At 53.7% G+C, this 26,161-nt stretch overlaps 1 protein-coding gene across 1 annotated transcript in view; it reads right to left on the reverse strand.

Moving 5' to 3' along the window:
* LOC138489515 (zinc finger protein ZFP2-like) overlaps positions 1-20,069 on the reverse strand; it is a 161,406-nt gene extending 141,337 nt beyond the window's left edge. Inside the window, exon 1 of the mRNA XM_069617257.1 lies at positions 19,933-20,069. Coding sequence (XP_069473358.1) covers positions 19,933-19,956 — 24 coding nt within the window. The 5' untranslated portion in view covers positions 19,957-20,069. The remainder of the gene's footprint in view (positions 1-19,932) is intronic.
* Positions 20,070-26,161: the final 6,092 nt, after the last annotated feature.

The raw sequence follows: 26,161 nt of genomic DNA on the forward strand, positions 1-26,161 counted from the left end.
CACCTCCAGTCACCAAGGTTGCGGCATGACTTGAGGCCAGCTTATCCTTTGCCCTGCGCTTAAGGTCATTCCAGCGCTTCTGGCAATCACTAGCTGTGCGCCTCACTACTCCAAGGGCACTTATTTTGTCAGCAATGGTCTGCCAGTGTGCCTGGCGTCTGGCATGTGTGGTCTTGGACCCTGCAACGATGACCATTTCCCTATCATGGTCTGACACATACTGAACAAGTGCATTCAGTTCGGCGTCTGTGAAGCTGGGCTTCCTTGATGGGCCGGACTGTGCAGCCGTGCCTGGGGCATCAGCCTGTGCCGGACGTGCACTCTTCCTCTTCCGCTTGGAAGGGGGTGGGGATCCAGAGTGTCCTACGCCGCTGTGGACACTAGGGGCAGGAGCCATGGTGGACTCAGTACTGGGTGTGTGGGATTGCACACTCAGCATGGCAGTAGGTGCAGGCATTGGGGGTAGAGGGATAGGGTCAGGCCTGATCTGAGGTGCATGAACTAGGACCGACACAGTCTTGGCAGGGTGTATGAGAGGTGGGGTGGATGGAGCCACACCCTGCCCACGGGGGGCAGCAGATGACCTATCTGGCATAGATGCGCGAGTCCTGATGACACCAATGTGCACCGGTGCACGTGCAGTGGACCTGCTGACCTGGATGTCAGCGATGGAGTCACCCTCGGACAGGTCTGGTGCCACAATGGGCTGGTCCAACAAGGGCTGATCAGGGTTGGTATCAGCCACATGACCCTCAACCTGGGGGGGGGGGAAGGGGGGGGCATGGGTGTCCCTGACTGGTCCTCCAGACTGGGGGGGACAGGGGCACCCTGCAATTCACAACCACGTCCCCTAGTGGATCCTCCACGGCCACCACGTGTGGCTCGGCCACCTTTGCCACCCTTACGGCTTGCACGCCTCCCAACCATGGCACTGATGTTATTGTGCGTATGGGAGTGGGTGTGCACAATTGTCCTGGGCAATTGGGTGTCAAAGGGGTTGGGTACCAGATGGTATTCGTACCCTAGTGCAGTGGCAAGGCTATATGACACCCCTGGGGAAAGATGACGGGTCACGCAACGCACAGGCACCCCAAAAAAGTTAAGGAACGTGCACGATACCCCTCCTAGACCACGTGTGCGTATAAAAAACCCTGCACTACGCTGTGGCATCCAGTAACACAAGAATGAACGTATGCCTAGATTGACCTCTGAAGAGGTACGTGACACACGGGGCAAGCACAGATGATAGATGCGTGCGCAACTCACCGTCTGCCAGGGAGAAATGCGTCAAAAAGAAGCGCGTGTGCGCGTTGGCAACACCCCCGCCAAAAGAAGAATGGGACGCTGTCTGAGGAGACAGGACAACAGTAGAAGGGAACGCTGTGTGAGGAAACAGGCCCAGGAAAAAGAGCAAAAGAGAAAAATCTGTCAGAGGTAACAGGGAGTACGACCTTTGAACGCCGTGAAGTAAATCGGGTGTCAACTGACAAGAAGTACAGAATACACCAACTCGCTCTCCACGAAAAGCACGTACAAGGAAATGGCGTTCTACATGTACCTTTTATGCAGGCCCACAGGTCCTGCGTCACTTCCGCGTGTAGGCGCTGAAGGGCCAGCCTCCAATCACACGCATTGACACTGGCTTGTGTTTCTTTCACGCGTGTTGGGAAACGGCCGTGCGTTATAGACGCGCTTACGCGCCTGGCCCTTTGGACCAATCACGCGTGTTGGGAAACACCCGTGCGTCATAGGCGCGCTTACGCGCCTGGCCCTTTGGACCAATGAAATCGGGTACGCGTGCTGACGCGCTCGCGCGGCACGTGTATTTTTTTTCACGTGGGTTGGGAAACACCCGTGCGTCATAGGCGCGCTTACGCGCCTGGCCCTTTGGACCAATGAAATCGCGTACGCGTGCTGACGTGCTTACGCGCTGAGGGCCTTTCCTCGGATTCCACACAGACGTGCATGATTTTCACGTGCCAATTCACTCCGTATCAAGCTGGCCACGCGTTCACACACGGAAGACCACGCTCCTGCCCAGAAGGCCGAGTTACTGCCCCCCAGTGCCCCGAGCAGCCTCCCACGTGCCATCTGCTGCTGCCTGCCTGCCTGCCTGCTGCCACCGTGCCCTGCCATTTGGTGCCTGCACATCAGCCATCTGCAGGCGTACAGTTGCTGTGTCCACCCCTGCTGGAACTGAAGACTCCCGACTGGAAGAACACCACTCCACAGCCCAGCCCCAGGACCAAGTTGCCCACCCACTCCTGCCTCTGGGGTTGCCATGTCGGGCACTGAAACATCTGGCACCACTGGCAACCCCCAGCCAGAGAGGCAGAGGGGCCCCAGCTTCAGTGTCACCGAGGTTGGGGTCCTGGTGGAGCGAGTCCTGGGGCAGTATGATGCCCTCTTCGGAAGTAGCCGCGCCAACTATGAAGGACGGACTCGGATCTGGGACGACATCGTGACTGCCATCAACGCGGAGGGGGTGGCAGTCCGCGACAACCCACATGTCAGGAAGCGTTGGGAGGACTGCAGGTCCAGGACCCTCTCAAAGGCCCGGCGCCTCGTGGAGGGGGGCCGGGGCCACATGAGTTCGATCCAAATGAGGGTCCTGGCACGCATACACCCAGCGCTCCACTCCCAGGTCCTTGAGAGGGAGACCCGTCTGGAGTTGAGCGGTAAGTGTGCAGGCATTGCTGTGTGAGACAGTGCATGTTGCAGTGTGCTGGTTGTGTGATGCTGTATGTGTGGAATGGGCCTTGTAGGCATGTATGTGTGCAGTGTTGTCATGGCGATGCATGTGCGACCAGTAATTTGTGGATCACATGGTTGTTGTATGTGTTGCTATGCAACCTGAGGAGGCCTATGCAGATTGGACAAATGTGAGCATGCAAGTGTATGTTCGTGGACATGGGTGTGGGTGAGGGATGGATGCTGATGCCAGGTACATGTATGGTGTCGAGGTCGGTGTGCTTGACCTGCATGTCTGTGACTTTTGAATGTGTCATGTGTCATGACACATGTCTGTGACACTGTACAGATTCACTGATGCTGCCTAATCATCCTTGTATCCACTGTGTTTGTGATGTACGAGGCCACATGGATGTGACAGAGGTGAAGTGTGTGCGTGTGATTTGCATGACCAATGATGCATGTGAGTTCCATGACATCGTACTTTAGAAGAGTGCAGTGGACATGTATGTTGATGTGCATGCCATGGACCATGGGTGTTGCGTGTGTGTATTGGCTGACCCATGTGTTGTGGAGGTACATGATAGAAGTGTACTTTACCATTGCCAGTCATCTGATATTGCTTCCTGTGTAGGGGACCATTGTACAGTGCCCTGATGCTTGTGTTCTATGTCTCCCTCTATGCAGCGGCTAGTGATGGAGAGGGCGGAGACGGCGCTGTGGAGGTAGACGGCGGGGATGCCCCCACGGCTGCGGCGGAAGGGGTGGGTGAGCCCCCACAGGGGCCAGCTACAGCGGAAGAGGGCAAGGAGCCATCCAGGTTGGTGGTTTCTACAGAGGAGGAGGCGGCCGAGACTGAGGCACACCTGAGGCCTGGTGGGGGCATCCCTGCTGGTGCAAGTGGTGCAGTCCAGGGCCAGGGGCAGGAGGCAGCACAGGTCGCCGTGGAGGTGCCTGTGCATGTCGCTGTCCCTGACCCTGTGAGTGCACCACCATGCACCAGCATGGATGCCCCGTCCCAGGGCCGTCCGCAGGTGGAGGGGGTGTCTATGTCATCTGACTCCCCTCCACCTGCGGACGAGGGGACCCGTGGGCGCATGGAAAAGGTCCTGATTGGGGTCGCGTTGCGCACGGGGGTCATTCGTGATGACGTGCGTGCTTCCCGGGAGGAGCACGCACATCATCACGAAGAGCACCGTGCCGACGTGGCCCAGTTGGGATCTGCCATTGGCGCGGGTTTTCTGCAGGTGATGGCCAATGTGTCGGGCATCTCCTCCTCTGTGGAAAGTATGCGCCGGTCGTTCTCCTTGCCGTCTTCCAGGCCCAGTTGACACCAGGGCCCCCTGTGGACCTGCCCCGACCAATGCAGCCGGCTCAGTGGGGATCCCATCCCTGCCACAGTCGGGAGTCGGTGGTCCAGCTGGTGTGGACAGCATGGCAACTGGACCCCTGCAGGTGGAGGATGTGCCGGCATCATCAGGCAGGGCACGTGCACGACGGCGTTGGTGGATACCATCAGCCTGGATGCCGTCGTGCTGGCAGAGGCAGTGGCTGCAGAGGCAGCGGCAGCGACGTGGGAGGCGTCATGGCTCGGGGCCATCAACATCGGAGGGGCAGCCATCGGCTGGAGGGCAGGAGGACCCTGGACAGAATGTGTCTTCCGTGTGGCAGCGGTTAGGCCACGCAATAGATGCGGAGAGGCGGCGGGCAGAAGAGGGGCGGCTCGCTATGGTCAGGGCGGTGGACTCCATGCAGAGGGCCCTGAGGCGTGCCGAGTGCCTCGAGGAGATCCGCAGGGGCTTGGAGGTGGACACTGCGTCAGCCCTGCGGGCCCTCGGGGCCATTGAGGAGGAACGCCTCGGGGAGATAGAAAGGGAGTTCCATGATGCCCTGGCCCATAACATCTCTCAGTGAGCCGCAGGACTGGCCCGCCGCCTTTGTATATAGTTATGTAGATAGTAGGTTTCCTTTATTTTTATTTATTATTTGGGTTGATTGGACAATGGCCCACGTTTTTTGTATATAGTTAGCATTAGTTAGGTTTTGGGTAGGTTTCATTTTATGGTTTTTAGGGATATTGGACCCGGACAATCATCTTTGTACATAGTTTGTGGATATTTTCGATTTTATTATTTGGACCATGGGGCAATGTGTTTGTTTTTGATTTCCATTTTGATTGACTTTGCACCCGTTCTTTTGGATTTCACCTTTCATTAGATTTTTTTTTTTTTTTACCTGTTACTTTGTGTATTCATTTAGGTGTTTCTTTTTTTTCCTTCTTACATTTTAATACATTGTTCTTTTGATTCTATTGTGTGGACTTCTCTCATTGGTTTGTTGACTGTCACAATCTGGGTTTTCACAGTCATGTGTTGCCATTGTGTGAGTCTGACGGACTTGGACTCATGCGCATACTGCTCATTGGTTATGTATCATGTAATGGGTATTTGATTTTTGAATGGATGTGTACCTTGGATGTGTGTATGGACTGGGGTGACATGGGGTGGGATGTGGTTGCCCATGGGATCCTGGGATCTGTATTGTGATTTCCTATTGGTAGGGGAACATCTGTGTGGGCCTGGTGGAGGGTGCCCCATGACTGCTGGGGGGTGGGGTTGGTGGGAGACATGAGTGGGACATAAGTGGGGGCCTGCTGGCAGGTGCCCCACAGTGCTGGGGGGTGGGGGTGGTGGGAGGCATGAGTGGGACATGGGTGGGGGCCTGGTGGAGGGTGCCCCATGACTGCTGGGGGGTGGGGTTGGTGGGAGACATGAGTGGGACATAAGTGGGGGCCTGCTGGCAGGTGCCCCACAGTGCTGGGGGGTGGGGGTGGTGGGAGGCATGAGGGGGACATGGGTGGGGGCCTGGTGGAGGGTGCCCCATGACTGCTGGGGGGTGGGGTTGGTGGGAGACATGAGTGGGACATAAGTGGGGGCCTGCTGGCAGGTGCCCCACAGTGCTGGGGGGTGGGTGTGGTGGGAGGCATGAGTGGGACATGAGTGGGGGCCTGCTGGCAGGTGCCCCACAGTGCTGGGGGGTGGGTGTGGTGGGAGGCATGAGTGGGACATAAGTGGGGGCCTGCTGGCAGGTGCCCCACAGTGCTGGGGGGTGGGTGTGGTGGGAGGCATGAGTGGGACATAAGTGGGGGCCTGCTGGCAGGTGCCCCACAGTGCTGGGGGGTGGGTGTGGTGGGAGGCATGAGTGGGACATAAGTGGGGGCCTGCTGGCAGGTGCCCCACAGTGCTGGGGGGTGGGGGTGGTGGGAGGCATGAGTGGGACATGGGTGGGGGCCTGGTGGAGGGTGCCCCATGACTGCTGGGGGGTGGGAGTCATGAGCAGGTGTGCAGGGTAATCCCCTGTGGTGTGGACTGCATGCAGGGGATGTGGAGGCTGTGCAGGGAAGACCTGTGAAGACCCAACGATCGGAGTAGCGTGTTCAACTATCCACGCCCCCCTGAAATGGACGTAGCCTGGGATTTCGCGTGTGAAACGTTCCCGCGCACCCCTGAAATGGAAGTAGCCTGGGATTTCGCGTGTGAAACTTCCCCGCGCACCCCTGTAATGGACGTACCCTGGCTTTTCGCGTGTGAAACTTCCCGCGAACCCCTGTAATGGACGTACCCTGGCTTTTCGCGTGTGGGACTTCCCGCGCACCCCTGCAATTCCCGTAGCCTAGCTTTTCGCGTGTGAAACTTCCCGCGCACCCCTGTAATGGACGTACCCTGGCTTTTCGCGTGTGGGACTTCCCGCGCACCCCTGCAATTCCCGTAGCCTAGCTTTTCGCGTGTGAAACTTCCCGCGCACCCCTGTAATGGACGTACCCTGGCTTTTCGCGTGTGGGACTTCCCGCGCACCCCTGCAATTCCCGTAGCCTAGCTTTTCGCGTGTGAAACGTTCCCGCGCACCCCTGAAATGGAAGTAGCCTAGCTTTTCGTGTGTGAAACTTCACGCGCACCCCTGTAATGGACGTACCCTGGCTTTTCGCGTGTGGGACTTCCCGCGCACCCCTGCAATTCCCGTAGCCTAGCTTTTCGTGTGTGAAACTTCACGCGCACCCCTGTAATGGACGTACCCTGGCTTTTCGCGTGTGGGACTTCCCGCGCACCCCTGCAATTCCCGTAGCCTAGCTTTTCGCGTGTGAAACTCCCCGCGCACCCCTGTAATGGACGTACCCTGGCTTTTCGCGTGTGGGACTTCCCGCGCACCCCTGCAATTCCCGTAGCCTAGCTTTTCGCGTGTGAAACGTTCCCGCGCACCCCTGAAATGGAAGTAGCCTGGGATTTCGCGTGTGAAACTTCCCCGCGCACCCCTGAAATGGACGTACCCTGGCTTTTCGCGTGTGGGACTTCCCGCGCACCCCTGGAATTCCCGTAGCCTAGCTTTTCGCGTGTGAAACTTCGCGCGAACCCCTGTAATGGACGTACCCTGGCTTTTCGCGTGTGGGACTTCCCGCGCACCCCTGCAATTCCCGTAGCCTAGCTTTTCGCGTGTGAAACTTCACGCGCACCCCTGTAATGGACGTACCCTGGCTTTTCGCGTGTGGGACTTCCCGCGCACCCCTGGTATTCCCCTAGCCAAGCTTTTCGCGTGTGAAACTTCACGCGCACCCCTGTAATGGACGTACCCTGGCTTTTCGCGTGTGGGACTTCCCGCGCACCCCTGGAATTCCCGTAGCCTAGCTTTTCGCGTGTGAAACTTCCCGCGCACCCCTGAAATGGAAGTAGCCTAGCTTTTCGCGTGTGAAACTTCCCGCGCACCCCTGAAATGGACGTAGCCTGGGATTTGATGTGTGAAACTTCCCGCGCACCCTTGAAAATCGCATGGGCCGCTTGCCGTGATGGTCCAGGGTTAGCGCAGCCCCTTGCGCTGGTTTGTGATTTTTATGAGATTTCCCAGCGCAAGGGGCGTTCCTGGGGGCGTAACTGGCGCTGCAGCGAGTTGCTGCACCACTGTGCGCCACGGCTGCCTGGGGAAGCTAAAATCCATGAATACGCTGTGCGCCGGATTCGGTTTTGGCGCACGCGGCTGGCGCAGACTATCGCACGCGCACGCTGTGCGCCAGCCGCGTGCGCTACTTGTGCGCTGAATTCTATGAATTACCCTGTTAATGTCATGAGGAATAGAAGTCACTGGGTGAATAAAGAATTTCTGTATGGTAGCATGTGCACAAACTTTGCATTTAGAACATCTTGTAAACCCCATCAGGGGAACAGCAAACCAGCTCGGAGTCTTGGAAGTATTCGGTAAAGGTGATAAAAAAACTGGATACAAGTTTGTCCTTCAGAGATGACGCCCTTTTTTATGTGAGAGTGGGACGCACAGACAATAAAGGAAGAAGATCCTTCTCCAATCTTAAAATGCGCCAATGTTTTTGGATAATTTTTCTCACTTGACCAGATGAACCGTCATAGGTGATGATGAGACGTGGATCATCATTAGAGGCAGACTTAATGGGTCTGTTGCCATGTAACAATTCATCCCTCGATAGGGCACGTGCCTTGTTATAGGCCGTGTCGATGACTATTTTAGCATACCCTTGTCTTAAAAAGTCTGTGGCTGCTAAAGCACAAAAATGATCAAATTGTGCTTATCACGGCAATTACGACGATACCGAATGAACTCCCCATACGGAATACTTTTTTTGCAGCTCGGTGGATGGCTGCTGCTGGCATGCAAAGGTAGACCAGTATATATATAGTCACTTAAACCAGAGCACGGTCTGTGCAGCAGCTGCACAGCAGTTACTGCACCTGCGAGCACTAGCCGGCGTAGGTATTACTTAGACCAGAGCAGGGTCTGTGCAGCAGCTGCACAGGAATTAGTGCCTCTGTGGGCATTAGCCGGCGTAGGTATATATATATATATATATACACACACACAGTACCGTGGTTAATCTGCCCTACTGATGCCAAAATAAAACTAGATATTTGAATGAACTCGATGTTGTGTGATGGGCTGATTTCAAGGAACTTTTGAACTGGCACACGACCGCAACTTGGAGAGTGCCGTCCTCTTTTGGAAGAAGTGACACAATTTCTTCTATTCTTTGGAATATATATATATATATATATATATATATATATATATATATATATATATATATATATATATATATATATATATATATATATATATATATATATATATATATATATATATTGTCACTTGCACCAGAGCAGGTTCTGTGGGTATTATATATACAGTTACTTGCACCAGAGCAGGGTCTGTGGGTATTATATATGTATATACAGTCACTTGCACCAGAGCAGGGTCTGTGGGTATTATATATATATATATATAGTGTAACGCTCACCTGGTTCCCCCGGAGGCGCAGGTCTTGATCTGGCGAGGATACTGTCTTCAGTGTTAGGCGCAGGGTTCGTTTTGCTCCCGGACTGGGCCCCCTTCCCACCGACAGTTTAAGCTGAAGAGTGAGATGTCTGCAAGGGTAAACCAAGGTATTAGTGTTTGGAAGATTCGGAAAGTTCCTAGCCCCCTCTCGCCCTTTCTTTCCCCGTGGAACTGGGTTGATATTGCGCTTACTTTATATAGGTAAATGCCGGGCTCTCCATCCTGCATCTTGTGCAGGGGCGCTGGATCCAGTTGCTTCACTGGATGCGAGCTCTGCCTCTTGATAGCAGAGGATTTGCTGAGAGCGAAGACGCCGTTAATGCACGAGCGTGCCTTGTAAGTATTAAAGTTCCTTTTGCATTGTTCTCTTCTCCTTCAAAAGTCTTAAGTCTGTAAAGTCTATGTCTTTCCTTTTTCAGATGCTGTGACGATGAAGATTATCCTTCTAATGGCACGTAAGTAGAAAGACTGCACTAGCGCTGGAGAATGCTCCGTAATGTCTCTTTTTGTCTTTGCAGGTGCTGAGGTGCAGGGCGAACAGATTGAAAGCGACGGGTAAGCAGTCTTGTAACTAAGCGTTACTAACCGATGTATCTTGCCTTGCAGGTGCCGGAATGCAGCGCGAGCTGAGTTGGAACGGGCGTAACACAGGTAAGCAGAACTTGTAGTTGAATATTACTGACCGATGTTCTCTCTCTTTGCAGATGTCGGATGCCGGAAGAGAAAGGCAGAAAAAGGCGCCCTGGATGCTGCCGTTGAATTAGGTAAGTAGATTTGCTGCCTTTACTTTAGCCTAACCTGTGCCTTTGTTTTGCAGGAGCTGCAGAAGACTGAAGAAGACTGAAGATTGGATTCCAGCAGGTTATTTCGTGTTCACAGGATCTGGAGCTGGAGGTTTCCTGGAGCTGACACGGTGAGCGTCCTGCTGCAGATGCAGAATAACGCGAAGCACGTGAAACCAATCGGGTGTGGTTTAAATAGCCTTCTGTAGTGCTTAGTCGTCTCCTTCCACGGCCCCACCCAGGTAAGAAAAGAGTTCCAGATTTCTAGAAGAGTTCCTGTGTTCTGCTTCCAGGGAGTGGCTCCTGCTCCACCCAGACAGAAAAAGTAGTTCCAGGCAGAGAAGGATCAGGAGACCAGTTAGCTGGTAAGTAAGCAGCATGGTCTGCTACAGGTAGGTCCACCAAGCACTCTTATCTAATATGAGCCCGGCGCTTCCTGTGCCGGGACCAGTCATCATCATGAGCCTGGCGCCACTGGCGCCAGGACAAGGTCCAGAGGGTCCCTATAGGGACTGGCTGGTTCCTGGGATCAGAGTCATGGGCCTGCTTCCAAGGTCGTGGGGCAAGTCCTGACCCCTTGGAAGCAGGGATCATGACATCTAGTCACTTGCACGAAAGCAGGTTCTTGGAGTGAGCTGATTTTATTGCGCATTGCTGTTTGGATGTCATCACACCATGCTTTATCTTTGGTGAAGTTTTGGGGGGTCAGTGTAGGGGTCTCGAGTTCCCTGAATATGGCGAACATTTCCTTGGTGTTTGATTTGGCCTCAGAGATTCCATCTTCAAATGATTTGGCTTTGGCTTTGATGATGGCTTTCTTATATTCATTTGCAAGTGATTTGAAGTTAAGTTTGTCTTTGTCATCACGGGATGTTTGCCATTGAGCCAGTGCTGCTCGCTTGTCTGTGCACAGTTTGAGAAGGTCTTGGGTGAACCAGGCATTGGTGTGGCTGGTAGGTTTGGTTTTGTGCGGCTTAAGTGGGGCGATAGCATTGATTGCTGCCGTGATAGCAGAGTCGTAGTTCTTGGCAAGGGTTTCTAGGTCATTGGAAAAGGGGGGGTCTAAATGCAGGTCCCTGTAGGAAGGGCAAGAGTCTTTCTTTGGTCAGTTGGCGGGTACTTCTTGTGCGAGCTGGTGGTAAGGGTTTGGGGGGATGGGGAGGAGTTTGGGATGTTGAAGGTGATGGTGTGGTGGTCGGACCATGGGGTGGGGGTATTGCCTATGACTGTGAGGGGGCAGTTGTGATGGGCTATCCAGTCTAATGATCTGCCTAGTGCGTGAGTAGGGTCTGTGATGGTTTTGGCGAATCCTAGAGTGGCTAGAGCTGTGTCAAGTGATTTGGCACCAGGGTCTTTGGTGTCATTCAAGCCTAGGTTGATGTCCCCAAGGAGAATTACTTTTTTAGGTTGTCAGCCAGGAGGTGAGTGAGTGATGCCTGGAAGTTTCCCAGGGGGCCTGGTGGTCGATAGATGAGGTGTAGGGTGATTGTGCAGTGGTGCGAGATAGTGAGTTTCAATTGAAGGTAGTCGCTGTTGTTGTTCATAGTTTTCTTTATAGTTTTTGGGGGTACAGGAGGGAGAAACGGGGCATGAGCGGGGGGGTGGGGGGAACATGGCGGACACGGGGCATGAGCAGGGGGTGGGGGAGGAAGAAGGGAGACACGGGGCATGAGCGGGGGATGGGGCGAGAATGAAGACACGGGGCATGAGCGGGGATGGGGGGGAAGAAGGGAGACACGGTGCATGAGCGGGGAGAAGAAGGGAGACACAGGGCATGAGCGGGGGGTGGGGGAAAAGAAGGGAGACATGGGGCATGAGCGGGGGATGGGGGGAGAATGAAGACACGGGGCATGAGCGGGGATGGGGGGAAGAAGGGAGACACGGTGCATGAGCGGGGGTGGGGGGAAAAAGAAGGGAGACATGGGGCATGAGCGGGGGTGGGGGAGGAAGAAGGGAGACACGGGGCATGAGCAGGGGTGGGGGAGAAGAAGGAAGACACGGGGCATGAGCGGGGGGTGGGAGGGACGAAGGGAGACACAGGGCATGAGCGGGGGGTGGGGGGAAGAAGGAAGACACAGGGCATGAGCGGGGGGTGGGGGGGAAGAAGGGAGACACGGGGCATGAGCGGGGGGGTGGGGGGGAATCAGGGCACACACGGGGCATGAGCGGGGGCTGGGACGAATGGGAGGAACATATGGAGCATCAGCGGGGGGTGGGGGGGAACAGGGGAGACACAGGGCTTGAGCGGGGGTTGGGGGGGAAACAGGGCACACACGGGGCATGAGGGGGTATGGGGGGAACAGGGCACACACGGGGCATGAGCGGGGGGTGGGGGTGGGAAAGGAGGGAGACACGGGACATGAGCGGGGGTGGGAAAGGAGGGAGACACGGGACATGAGCGGGGGGTGGGGGGAAAAGAGGGAGACACAGGGCATGAGCGGGGGTGGGGGGAACAGAGGCGACACAGGGCATGAGCGGGGGTAGGGGGGAACAGAGGAGACACAGGGCATGAGCGGGGGTGGGGGGAACAGTAGGGCGACAGGGGGCATGAGCGGTGGTGGCGGGGAAGGGGAGAGACACACGGGGCATGAGCGGGGGGTAGGGGGAGGGGAGAGACACACGAGGCATGAGCGGGGGGTAGGGGGAGGGGAGAGACACGCGGGGCATGAGCGGGGGGCGGGGGGAGGGGAAAGACACGCGGGGCATGAGCGGGGGTGGGTGGGAAAGGGAGAGACACACAGGGCTTGAGCGGGGATGGGGAAGGGGAGAGACACACGGCATGAGCGGGGGGTGGGGGTAAGGGAAGAGACACACGGGCCATGAGCGGGGGGTGGGGGTAAGGGAAGAGACACACGGGCCATGAGCAGGGGGTGGGGGGGAAGGGGAGAGACACACGGGCCATGAGCGGGGAGTTGGGGGGGAAGAAGGGAGACACGGGGCATGAACTGGGGGTGGGGAGGGAGAAGGCAGACACAGGGCATGAGCAGGGGTGGGAGGGAGAAGGAAGACACGGAGCATGAGCAGGGGGTGGGGGGAAGAAGGGAGACACGGGACATGAGCGGGGGTGGGGAGGGAGAAGGCAGACACGGGGCATGAGCAGGGGTGGGGGGAAGAAGGGTGACGTGGGGCATGAGCGGGGTGGGGGAACACACGGAGCATCAGCGGGGGGTGGGGGGGAACAGGGGAGACACAGGGCATGAGGGGGGGGTTGGGGGGGAACAGGGTACACACGGGGCATGAGGGGGTGTGGGGGGGGGAACAGGGCACACACGGGCCATGAGCGGGGGGGTGGGGGTGGGAAAGGAGGGAGACACGGGACATGAGCGGGGGTGGGGGGAAAGGAAGGAGACACAGGGCATGAGCGGGGGTGGGGGGGGAACAGAGGAGACACGGGCCATGAGCGGGGGGTGGGGGAAGGGGAGAGACACACGGGGCATAAGCGGGGGGTGGGGAGGGAGAAGGCAGACACAGGGCATGAGCGGGGGTGGGGGGGAGAAGGAAGACATGGAGCATGAGCGGGGGGTGGGGGGGAAGAAGGGAGACACGGAGCATGAGCGGGGGGTGGGGGGAAGAAGGGAAGACACGGCGCATGAGCGGGGGGTGGTGGGGGAAGGGGAAGACACAGGGCATGAGCAGGGGGTGGGGGGTGAAGGGAGACACGGGGCATGAGCGGGGGTGGGGGGGAAGAAGGGAGACGTGGGGCATGAGCGGGGGTGGGGGGAACACACAGAGCATCAGCGGGGGTGGGGGGTAACAGGGGAGACACGGGGCATGAGCGGGGGGTGGGGGTGGGAAAGGAGGGAGACACGGGACATGAGCGGGGGTGGGGGGGAACAGAGGAGACACGGGGCATGAGCGGGGGGTGGGGGGTAGGGGAGAGACACACGGGCCATGAGCGGGGGGTGGGGGGGGAGAGACACACGGGGCATGAGCGGGGGGTGGGGGGAAGGGGAGAGACAGGTCATGAGCGGGGATGGAGGGGAGAGACACACGGGGCATGAGCGGGGGGTGGAGGGGAGAGACACACGGGGCATGAGCGGGGAGAAGGGGAGAGACACATGCAGCATGAGCGGGGGGTGGAGGGGACAGACACACGGGGCATGAGCGGGGAGTGAGGGGAGGGGAGAGACACACGGGGCATGAGCGGAGGGTGGGGGGGAGGTGAGAGACAAACGGGGCATGAGCGGGGATGTGGGGGAAGGGAAGAGACCCACAGGGTGTGAGCAGGGGGAGGGGGGAAGGGGAGACACACGGGGCATGAACGGGGGGGTTGGGGGGAAGAGGAGACACATGGGGCATGAGCGGGGGGTAGGGAGAGACACACGGGGCATGAGCAGGGGGTGGGGGGAAGGAAAGAGACACACTGGGCATGAACAGGGGGTGGGGGACAGGGGAGAGACACACGGGGCATGTGCGGTGGGTGGGGGGAACGGAAGGAAGACATGGGCATGAGTGGGGGTGGGGGGGAACGGAAGCAAGACACTTACTAGCCGGGCTCTCACCGCAAACCACAAACAAAGATGACGGGCGTCTTGAAAATACGACGCACTGCACGCTGCAGTGCAGCCAATGGGAAAGCACGTAACATGTCCGCAGACACGACGCAACCTGCTTGCCCAATCCCTGTCATGTCCGCGGAGCGAACAGGGAAGTGTGTCCGCGAAGCGAACACAGATATCACTAATTTTTTTTACCAACTTTTTGGTAATTATTTAAAAAACTACTGGATGGATTTTCACCAAATTTGCAAAAGCACGCTTTCGGGACCAAGCCGCTGCTCCTGGTCCAAATTTGGTGAAAATCCGTCTAGTGGTTTGGGCTGTAGGCACGAGCAAATTTTTTTTTCCATTCAGTCTATGGGAAAAAAAGAAATTTTGGGACCCCTCTAGAGATATCGCGAGAGTCACCAACTCTCGCGAGATCTCGCTTTGGTGGCGAGGACCGCCCCTGCGCGCTTTGCACGCATTACGGGAGCACCAGAGGACGCGGCAAGACGCGTCCTGCCGGCTCCTCCGAGATTAGGGCCTGGGGGCTCGTATCACGAGACATTTCAGTCCCACAGCCCTTTAGCAGTTATTAGGCACGTTTGCCTAGCCTTTAGGCTCTGTATTACTTGCATGTTCCTGGCAGATGTCCACTACGCAATAAAAGACATCCAGCCAGTCATCACGCCTCCTGTCATCTGTGCAAGCGTTTATTACATAAATTGGCGACGAGGATCACCACTGCAACCCACGTGGGAACATGCAAGGAGCGACGCCGCCACCCCCTTCCTGCAAACTCCAGGTAAACCCACCATCCCGTGGCCGCAATGGCAACCCCTTTTCACGACGTATGTAGAGGCGCTAGGAGAGGCAGGATTTTCAGCGGCACGGCGTAGGGCCATGTTACTTAATGCCCTAGGAGTGGAAGGACAGCGGGTGTTTGAGAGTCTCACCCCGATCCCGGTGGCAGGGGACAACGATGCCGTCTTTAAGGAGGCAGTTAGGAGAATAGTGAAGAGATTTGCCATTAAAGAGAACACAGTGTTGCATAGAATATGCTTTTACACCCGCAGACAAGAAATATCTGAACCTGTCGACGATTACGTCACCAAGCTGCGAGAACTGGCGGCGCTGTGCAGTTTCGGCAACAATGCTGAGAGCCTCATCTGCGACATGTTGACAGTCCACACTAACAGCAGAAAAGTTCAAGATAAATTCATTATGGAGAAAGAATTACAACTGGAGAAGGCGATCGAAATTGCCAGAGCGGTTGAAGAAACAGCGGGAAGACGAAAAGAACTCACGGGAACCCAGAGTTCTGCTGAAATCCAAGCAGTCACATTTCACTCAAAGAAAGAAAGACAGACACCCGACACAAGAGAGGGGAGAGGAGGTAAGAAAGAACCTCTGAAATGCCACAGGTGCACCAGCACGAAACACCTGGCGTTCGATAGGGAGTGCCCAGCTAGAGACAAGGAGTGCTCCATCTGCAAACGCATTGGCCATTTCTCGTTGGTGTGTCGGGGGAGGAACAAGAAAGTTACCAGTGTAAACACGGATCACAACAGGGAGCGAGAATCGTCCTCAGAAGATGAGGGGAGACCCACAGTCATTATGGTAAACAGCTCAAGGGCAACAAGAGAAAAGCCCCATTGCACAATCAAAATTGACGGTTGCGAAACAAGAGTTATGGCGGACTCTGGTTCGGTCCTCACCATAATACCCCTACGGACATATAAGGAAATGGTGGGAAAAGAAAAGGTCCAAGTTCTCACCACACGACACAAACCCACAGTATTTGGAGGGGCGACAGTTGAACTACTGGGATATATCAAAGGGAAGGTGGAGTTTAAAGGAAGAGAAACCACCACCAGAGTTTATTTCAGCCACGAAGGCCCAGCAGTACAGGGATGGGACGACCAAGACAAGCTCAAAATCAAACTGGACCCCAGCACAGAAGACCAGGTACTGTCTTTCTGTGCGAGGAATGGGCCCATTGTCAAGAGTGACTACCCAAAACTTTTCTCGGAGGAGCCGGGTCACATCAAGGGCTTTGTCCATAAAATAATGCTCAAAAAGAATGCCGTCCCAGTCAAACATCGAGTGAGGCCTGTGCCAGCAACAGCAAGAGACACTCTCAGGGATCAATTGGACAAAATGAGAGCGGAGGGTGTCATTGAAGAAGTTGAAGCGTCAGAATGGCTGAGCCCAGTAGTGCTGATAAAGAAACCGAACTCGCAAGAGCTAAGGGTGTGCATAGACCTTCGCAGTTTAAACTTAGAGGTCATCACCGACAACTACCCACTACCGAGCATAAATGAACTCATTTTGTTGATGAAGGAAGCCAAAATTTTCTCAAAACTGGATATGAGAAACGCATACCACCAAATACAATTGCATGAAGAGTCAAAACCCCTCACAGCATTCATCACACCATTTGGCACCTATCAGTTCACCAAGATGCCATTCGGGTTATCGTCGGCAGCATCAGCGTTTCAACGCATGATGGATGTCTTGTTACGAAAGGTCAAAAATGTTGCATATTTCCAGGACGACATCCTTGTGTACGCAGGGGATGAACAAACGCATGACGCCACATTGAAAACTGTCCTGACCAAGTTGCAAGAAGCATGGGTGAGGCTACGCCATGAAAAATGCGCAAAGTGAAAGAGGTCGAATACTTGGGGTACAAAATCTCAGAAAAAGGGATCAGTCGCAAACAAAATCTGATGCATGCAATCATAAAAGCACCGGAACCTACCAGCAAAGACGAAGTAAGATCATTTCTTGGACTGGCAGAGTATTACGCAAAATTTATCCCCATGTTCTCTGAAACCTCAGCACCACTCCGTGACCTACTCAAAAAAGGTTCAGTATTCTCGTGGCAAGAACCCCAGAAGAAGGCGGTTGAAAGTATAAAACGGCACATCATGGAAGCGCCGTGTTTACAGCCATTTAACCCAGAGTGGGATACAGTCATCACCACGGATGCCAGTGCATACGGACTAGGAGCAGTTCTTACGCAGAAGAAGGGGGACAAGGAGCATGTGGTAGCCTTTGCCTCGAAGGCCTTGTCCTCGGCGGAACAGAACTACTCTACCATAGAAAAGGAAATGTTGGCGTGCACATGGGCGGTAGAACATTTTAGAACATATGTGTCGGGCACGAAATTCAAATTTGTGACAGACCACAAACCCCTCATCCACATGCTCAGCCCGGGAGGTACCAAAGTGTCCACACCCAGATTGGCACGCATTGCAGCAAAACTGCAGGAGTACACGTTTGAAGTGCAGCACATATCAGGGTGGAAGAATTTGCAGGCTGACTGCATGTCTAGATTGCCAGAAGGTAAAGACAAGGCCACCACGTTTCTACAAGGAGAATGCATAGTGGCATCTATCACCGATATAAAAGCACCTGATTATATGGAACTCAGCGAGAAACATTGGCTGGAAGAGGACAGAAAAGACCCGGCCATGGCGAAAATCCGTGAGTGGATCAAGGAAGGGTGGCCAGGTGAAAAAATGGTGCCAGAAGGTATGAGACCCTATTGGAAGGTGGCCGAAGAGATATCTGAAACGGACGGAATAATAATGAAGACGGACCAGATAATCCCACCTGTAGGCATGAGGAGCACCATTCTATGCAGAGCCCACGCTGGTCACCTGGGAAACACGATGACCCGCGCAGAGTCCGGGAGGCCTACTGGTGGCCGTCCATGGACCAAGAGATTCGCACCATGATAGAGCGCTGTCATGAGTGCCTCAATAGCGACAAAAGACTGAAACTCAGATAGGCACCCCTAATTCCCACAGAAGTACCAGAAGCGGTGTGGTCAAAAGTGGGCATAGACTTTATAGGACCTCTGGAAGCGATGGCACCAGAACATCGGTACGCCATAGTGCTGGTTGATTACCTATCCAAGTGGGTCGAGGCTGCGTTCGTCCCAAACATTACCACAGCGACGGTAATTGAAGTCATCACTGAAATTTTTCAAAGAAAAGGCCTCCCCAAGGAAGTAGTAACAGACAATGGGGTACAACTGATCTCAAGGGACATGGAACAATTCCTAAGAAAGCACAATACAATATAGGCCAAAAGAAGGCGGCCTTGTATCATCCCCAAGCCAATGGGCTTATTGAAAGGGCCAACAGGTTCATTAAGGGAGCAATCCAACTAGCCACGGCTTCTGGGATGGACCCCCTAAAAACTACCAAGGAGGCCATAGCGGCCCACAGACTCACTCCTAACGGAATAACGCAAATATTCCGGTTTCGAATGTTGAGAGGGAGGAGTGCAGCCTCCACGCTCATACCACCATGGTTATCCAAAGTGAGAGAAGATGAAGCAGTGGACATGTCAGAAGCTGTGTGGAGAATTGAAAACAGCAAGGCACGCATGAAAACATGGAGTGACCAAAGAAGAAGAACCAAGCAAGCGTCAGACATTGGAGGGGGAGATTGGGTCAAAATAAGACTACCAAAAAAGGACCAAATCACGGGCTCTCGGTTCAGCAGACCCACCAAAGTGGTCCACAGGGGAACGAACCAGGTCCGCACCGAGGACGGGCGCACATGGAATCTGGAAAGAGTAGCCCTATATCAGAAGAGACAAGAAAGAGCAAGAACCCCGGAGAGACCACATGCCGAAGAAGGAATAGACAATGAGCAAAGGGAACAACGGGAGCCCGAGAGAAACGACAAAGAAAGGGAAGAAACAGAGATGGAACCAGGATCGCCCATGCCAGAATCCGAACAGGAGCAACAGGAAGATCGCACTGGAAAGGGTGACCGGCCGAGAAGAGAGCACAGAAGACCGGTGAGATACAGTGACTATGTTATGCAATGAACTTCCTCTTTCCTTACCAAAGGGAGGTGTGTAGAGATATCGCGAGAGTCACCAACTCTCGCGAGATCTCGCTTTGGTGGAGAGGACCGCCCCCGCGCGCTTCGCGCGCATTACGGGAGCACCGGAGGATGTGGCAAGACGCGTCCTGCCGGCTCCTCCGAGATTAGGGCCTGGGGGCTCGTATCACGAGACATTTCAGTCCCACAGCCCTTTAGCAGTTATTAGGCACGTTTGCCTAGCCTTCAGGCTCTGTATTACTTGCATGTTCCTGGCAGATGTCCACTATGCAATAAAAGACATCCAGCCAGTCATCACGCCTCGTTTACTACAACCCCCCCCCTATAACTTTTCCCCCCCTGGACGAATCCTCTCCAAACTTTGCAAAAAAATTCAGAGTGGGCCATATACTTTTTTTTTGCAAAGTTTGGTGAGGATTCATCCAGGGGGAGCGAAGTTACAAGCCGCCCAAAAAGTGCTCTTCCGATGGAAACAGCAACTTATCCATAACTACATGGCCACCACCGGGGCCATGCCATGTAATAGTCACTTGCACCAGAGCAGGGTCTGTGGGCATTATATATATAGTCACTTGCACCAGAGCAGGGTCTGTGGGCATTATATATACAGTCACTTGCACCAGAGCACACACACACACACACACACACACACAACATGACCTAAAACAAAGGGAACGGCACAGGCCCCTCAGTGACACGGAAATCTGCCAATAGCAATGCCTCTCCTCATATAAACTGCGCTCGGAAGGAAACACTCACCTCGTCCGAGCCCTGTTGGCGCATTTCAGCCACGGATTCCTTGCAGGGCCCCCGGGGAGAGAGACTGGGGGCCTGAGTCAGCTGGAAAACTCTGACCCCGTGCTCTGAGATCGGTGATGAGACTTTAGTGCTGCACTGCGGCTGCGCACAGATTAGACACTACACACAAGAACACTAACTCCCGGAGACGATAGAAGTCCTTCTACGCCTCTCCTGCGCATGCTCACAATAGGGTTATCCTTAGTGCGCATGCTCATGTCTAACTACACCTCTCCTTTGCACGGTCGCTCGAGGCTTCCGCTTACCGCGCATGCTCGCTGTCAACGTGACCTTTGCACATGCTCGCTGTCAACGTGACCTATGCGTGTGCTGAGGTGGCTGGCTGGCCTGGTCTGCGCATGCTCTGCTCTTATGGTTCCGGTTGCCGGTCAATCACTCAGCGTGAGTGTTCTCCCTCTGCGGCCCAACATGGCTCATTACAGGGGGGGCTTTGTCTCGCGTTTATTTAGCCCCGCCCCCAGCTCTGCTGCGCGGCACATTAGCTCACGGCGCTGCGCGCGCCAAGGCACTGCCCCGCTAATGCTAGGAGCGTGGTGACTCTATATATGTTCTATTTTTGTCTTTTTTTTTGTCCTAGAGCCGTTGTACACTGGGTCACTGGGGCTACAGAGTGGCTTACCATGGTGGGAGCAGCTAAAGGTTATGTGCTTGAATTCCCACTGACAGATACTAGTAGCCTGACGGGGTTTATGTAAGGACAGGAACAGTATCGCAGGAGTGCCTTATGTTCTGCTGCTAAACTCACTCGCCTGAAGGAGGTGTTGGGATCTGCAGTTCTGTTAAGACTTATTTGGAGAATGAAGAAAAAAGCGACTGGGAGCCATAAAGATATCCTAGCTGCCCCACTGCTGCTCACAGAAGAAACAGCTTAGCCAGGGCAAGAGCTATGCCCCCACAAAAAGAGCCTGAGGAGAGTGGCAGCGTCAAGGGGTTTGCCTCGCCTGAGAGAGAGCAGACCCCAACTCGCTATTGCATATGAGTGAATACAACAAGAAGCGGAAAGGTTGGATGTTGCGTCTGAACTAGAATGTATGGATGGTGGAGTAGGAATGTCTGTAGTTCATCCGCAATCCCTCGATGCTGAAGATATGGAGCAAAATGTTGTTGGGGACATCTCGAAGGGCTCTTCAGGGCGTGAGTTGAGTAAAAGAGGCACACTAGATTGTTCATTTATGGATACACCTCCAATTTTCTTAACCGAGGAAATACCAATGTCACAGCACTTAAAAGAGGGAGGGGGGGAGTTGGCTAGTCCTTAATGGGACTCGCGTCCACGCCTTCGGATCCCAACCTGATCCCGTGGAAGAATTGAGATTACAAATAATATTTCTAAAAGAGATGAACAAGTTACTTTCCCCTGGTAACATTATTTTGACTGCATGTTCCTCCCCCGTATTCCTCATCTTTGACACTTGTTGTCCAGCTTCAGCTGCTTTGGAATATATATATTTTTTTTCAGAGAGCGCTTTCGTCAATGCCATCAAATCGATGACCCCGTCGAGGGTGATGTCATCGAAGGCATATATAGCACGCGCAGTGCCCATTGGACTCTGTTCTGTTTTTCCCCTTCTTGCAGCGGAGATACCCATAAATACATAACCGTACTCAGCCTTCTTGAAACGAAAGCTGTAATAGCACAGGAAATTCTACTGAGGGGTAGGTATGTTGGGAGGGCGATGAGAAATTCCGTAACTTGTTCTTCGAATGGATTGTGTCCTCTCACTTATTCATCTTCTTTGACATACTCCCAAAGCAGTATTATGTTTGGAGAAGGGAGTAAAATTACAGTTTATACATTTTCATGGGCAGAGTAAAGTACTGCCTTGCCAAAGGCACCATCCTGGCCAAAGGAAGAATCCAAGCAATAATGTTAAGTAAACGTGTGGATGGAAGACCACGTTGCAGCTTCACAAATATTTCTAATTGGAACACCCCTTTCAATGGCTGTAGATGTAGCCATGCCCCTGGTGGAATGAGCTCTTAAACCTTCAGGAGGGTCTGTTCATGCCCGCCTGTAACATTCTGATATTGCTAGAATTATCCACCTAGATGAGGTCTGTTTGGTAACAGCCTGACCTAGATTGTGTCCTGTATATCCAAAGAAAAGCTGATCATCAACTCATAACTTGGACATTCTCGAAAATGTAAAAGCTTAGCGCTCTTTTAGGATCTAACCTATGAAGTCTTTCCTCTTCCTTACCAGGGTGAGGTGGGGATAGAAAGAAGGTACAACAATTTTCTGATTTAAATGAAAATCTGAAATGATTTTGGGCAAAAAAGAAGGTTTAACCTTCAAAACAATCCTATCTTTGTGGAATATAGTGATGGTTTTAAAGGTTAATAACCTTAGACGACATGTGTGTAGGGGTTCAAAGGGTACACACATTAGGAATTTTAAAACCAGATTTAGGTCCCAAACCGGAACCTGAAAAGGAGATGGAGGGAACACATTAGTGAGCCCTTTCAGATATTGAGTCACCAGTGGGATTTTGAAATAGGAACATTCCTCTGACGAGCACTTAAAGATGGACAGCAGCGCCAAGTAGCTTTTAAAGGCATGGTCTAGTAAAAAATGTTATTGTCCCTACGGGTCGGCCATGTTTTTTTAAGCCTAAGTGGCTCGATTTTAGAAAACTTTCCTATGGACCTTACCCGAGTTTTCGTCCATTAAACGCACGCAAAAACAGGCACCAGGGAGCTGCCATTTTGTGATAATCCTATCACTTGCCCCATCGCCCTGGCTGACCTGCTTTTGCGGCACTAAATCATATCCCCCGCCCCTGAGCCTGTCATCAGCAGACTCGTGCCGCCCATTTCCCAACGCCAAAGCACGTCTCGTGTCAACATTCGTTGCGCTTCAGCTAATGACGTGTCGCCATGGAAATGGCAGGACGCCTCTTTCCTCAATAAGTATAAACAGACCGTTTCACAACACACAGCAGCAGATTTTCGATTGCATTCCTCTCTCTGTGTTATTTAGAGTATTTTGTGACTCGTTTCTGTGCTCTGGTCAGCTACCTTCGCCGCTTGTAGCCCGTGTGAACACCTGTACCATCTCGGTAAATTATTTTACTTTGTTTACCACACAATGGGCCTCATTCCGAGTATGGCGGTAAGGGATAGCGGCCACCGCTAACGAGAGCGGTGGCGGTAATCCCTTACCGCCATACTCCGAGTTCCCTTTGCGCCATGGAGGTTTTAACACCTGCTTTTAGCAGGTGTTAAAAACCATGGCGCTAAGGGACCATGATGTTAATTACGCCACCGTAATTTACGGTGGCGTAATTAACGCCTTCCCCACTCCCATTATGCCCTATGGGGCAAAAATGGGAATGGGGAAGGGTAAATGGGGATTGGGGAATTACCGCCCCGCCACCCTTGGAATGGGGCGGTAATTCCGCCATCCACCAAGGCGCTGCCGGTCCGGGTACGGCGTCAACCAAGGCGTTAATAGCGCCATTGGTTAGCGCCGTACTCGGAATGAGGCCCAATGGCTACAATAATGCCCTACATGTACGAGCCCGAGTATACCGAGGAGGAACTACTGGAAAGGGAAGCACGCGAAAACGATGGGGATTCGGACGGCAGTTGGCAGGACGAATCAACAGATGAAGAGCCTGGGCCTAGTCGCATGGACGGCGTCTCCACCTGGTGCACATGCAATCGGTGCGAGCTAATGCCAACCGAGGAGGAGAACTGCTGCTGCCGAGAAAACTCGGGATGCCTGGCCTACATTTCGGAAGGCGAGCCAAGACCGCAATGCATCACTGAGCTGCCAGACTTCAGGGCAGCCTGCCTCACACGGGCCGTGTTGAGGATAATGATGGTGCTTATGCACGAACTTCGCGCAACTGTTCGTCCTCGTAATCCGAGTAACGAGTAAGTATACTCTGCTTGCCATGCCACTCCTATTTCATGTTCTTCTACTATATCCAAAATTACATCTACATATCATTGGGGGTCATTCCGAGGTTGGAGGTAAGGGATTACCGGCGCCTGTAAGGGCACCGATGGCGGTAATCCCTTACCTCCGTATTCCGAGTTCCCTTTGCGGGTCCCTCTTTACATCCTGCTTTTAGCAGGAGTAAATTACGGGACCCGCAAAGTGACCTTGGAGTAAATTACGGCACCGTAATTTACGGTGCCGTAATTACCTCCTTCCCCATTCCCATTGAGCCCTATGGGGGCAGAAATGGGGATGGAGAAGGGCTATGGTGAATGGGGAATTACCGGTCCATCCAACCTTGGAATGGACCGGTAATTACTCCATTCACCATGCCGGTATTCCATGGAGTAAATAGCTCCATGGTTGCCAACCATGGAGCTATTTACTCCATGGTGTAGTCCTAACCCGGAATGAGGGCCATTGTAACACATGTAAGTCGTGCAATAGTGTGCATTGTATAGATAGCATTTGTCCGTGCAGAATGCCATTAGTTCCAAGAATTGTCATTGACAACAAACGTTTATTAAACTTATCTTGGTCATTTAAAAACAGTTTGTTTCATTCCTTTTCACAGGTGGTACAGGCTGGTGGCCTATTGTTCCTTTACATGGTGGCTCCACGGAAGGCTTGGACACCGCGTTCGAAGAGTGATACCCGCCTGTGCCATTTGTACCATTAGAGAAACGTTCCCGAGTGACAGCGGTCAGTACAGGGGATTTTCTCTCGCTGTGCTGCAACCTGACCTGTATAATCTTTAAAGTCTTGTTTTTTTGTGTCATGAAAATAAGATACAAAATAAAACACCCCATATATTTTAACAACGGTTGTTTCGATTTTTTAAATGAATCAAGTGTGTCTCCATTCAAGGATAGACGTCAGACATCTGTGCTCCAAATGGGTGAAGGTCTGGTTGCTGTGAAGCAGGGTGGTCACTATCTAAGCTAACATAACATATTCTCGATAATGCATGTACTAAATAACACTTGTTCAAAGTCTTTCAGTAGGTTATGTCTCTATAAAAGTCACACATATATCTATACTAACAATTACCATTCGATTATACAGGCCTTAGGGTCTTGACCACTATAATACACCGGTTGAAGTGTGGGTCTGTGCTCACAAGAATCTCCGGTATGTGGCATTTGTTATTGATAAGCAACAATATACTATCAAAGGCGGCTGAGCGCTGGCATGGGGGGCTGTCAGGGGCGCGAAAGGCCAAGGTGCCAAACTGCATGTACACTTCAAAAGGTATCCCACGCCAACGGGCCATCGGTCACATGGCCTCCTCAGACCCCGTGTCTCCAGCCAGGCCTCCCCTTGAAGCAGGCCGCCCCCCTGCAATCCACATAAGTGTGTCTCCATTCAGCAGTCTTCCTGTGCCTTATCTGCACGCCCCAGGCCCATCCATCCCACCCCCTCTATCAAAGGCGGTTCGCACCCGGGGATGCGCGCTGTCAGGGGCGCGGAAGGCCAAGGTGCCAAACTGCATGTACACTTCAAAAGGTATCCCATGCCAAGGGGCCATTGCTCACATGGCCTCCTCAGACCCCGTGTCTCCAGCCACGCCTCCCCTTGAAGCAGGCCACCCCCCTGCAATCCACATAAGTGTGTCTCCATTCAGCAGTCTTCCTGTGCCTTATCTGCACGCCCCAGGCCCATCCATCCCACCCCCTCTATCAAAGGCGGTTCGCACCCGGGGATGCGCGCTGTCAGGGGCGCGAAAGGCCAAGGTGCCAAACTGCATGTACACTTCAAAAGGTATCCAATGCCAAGGGGCCATTGCTCACATGGCCTCCTCAGACCCGTGTCTCCAGCCAGGCCTCCCCTTGAAGCAGGCCGCCCCTCTGCAATCCACATAAGTTTGTCTCCATTCAGCAGTCTTCCTGTGCCTTATCTGCACGCCCCAGGCCCATCCATCCCACCCCCTCTATCAAAGGCGGTTTGCACCCGGGGATGCGCGCTGTCAGGGGCGTGAAAGGCCAAGGTGCCAAACTGCATGTACACTTCAAAAGGTATCCCATGCCAAGGGGCCATTGCTCACATGGCCTCCTCAGGCCCCGTGTCTCCAGCCAGGCCTCCCCTTGAAGCAGGCCGCCCCCCTGCAATTCACATAAGTGTGTCTCCATTCAGCAGTCTTCCTGTGCCTTATCTGCACGCCCCAGGCCCATCCATCCCACCGCCTCTATCAAAGGCGGTTCGCACCCGGGGATGCGCGCTGTC

This window comes from Ambystoma mexicanum, chromosome 9 (genome assembly GCF_040938575.1).
Source record: "Ambystoma mexicanum isolate Mex_15411 chromosome 9, UKY_AmexF1_1, whole genome shotgun sequence".
Taxonomy (NCBI): domain Eukaryota; kingdom Metazoa; phylum Chordata; class Amphibia; order Caudata; family Ambystomatidae; genus Ambystoma; species Ambystoma mexicanum.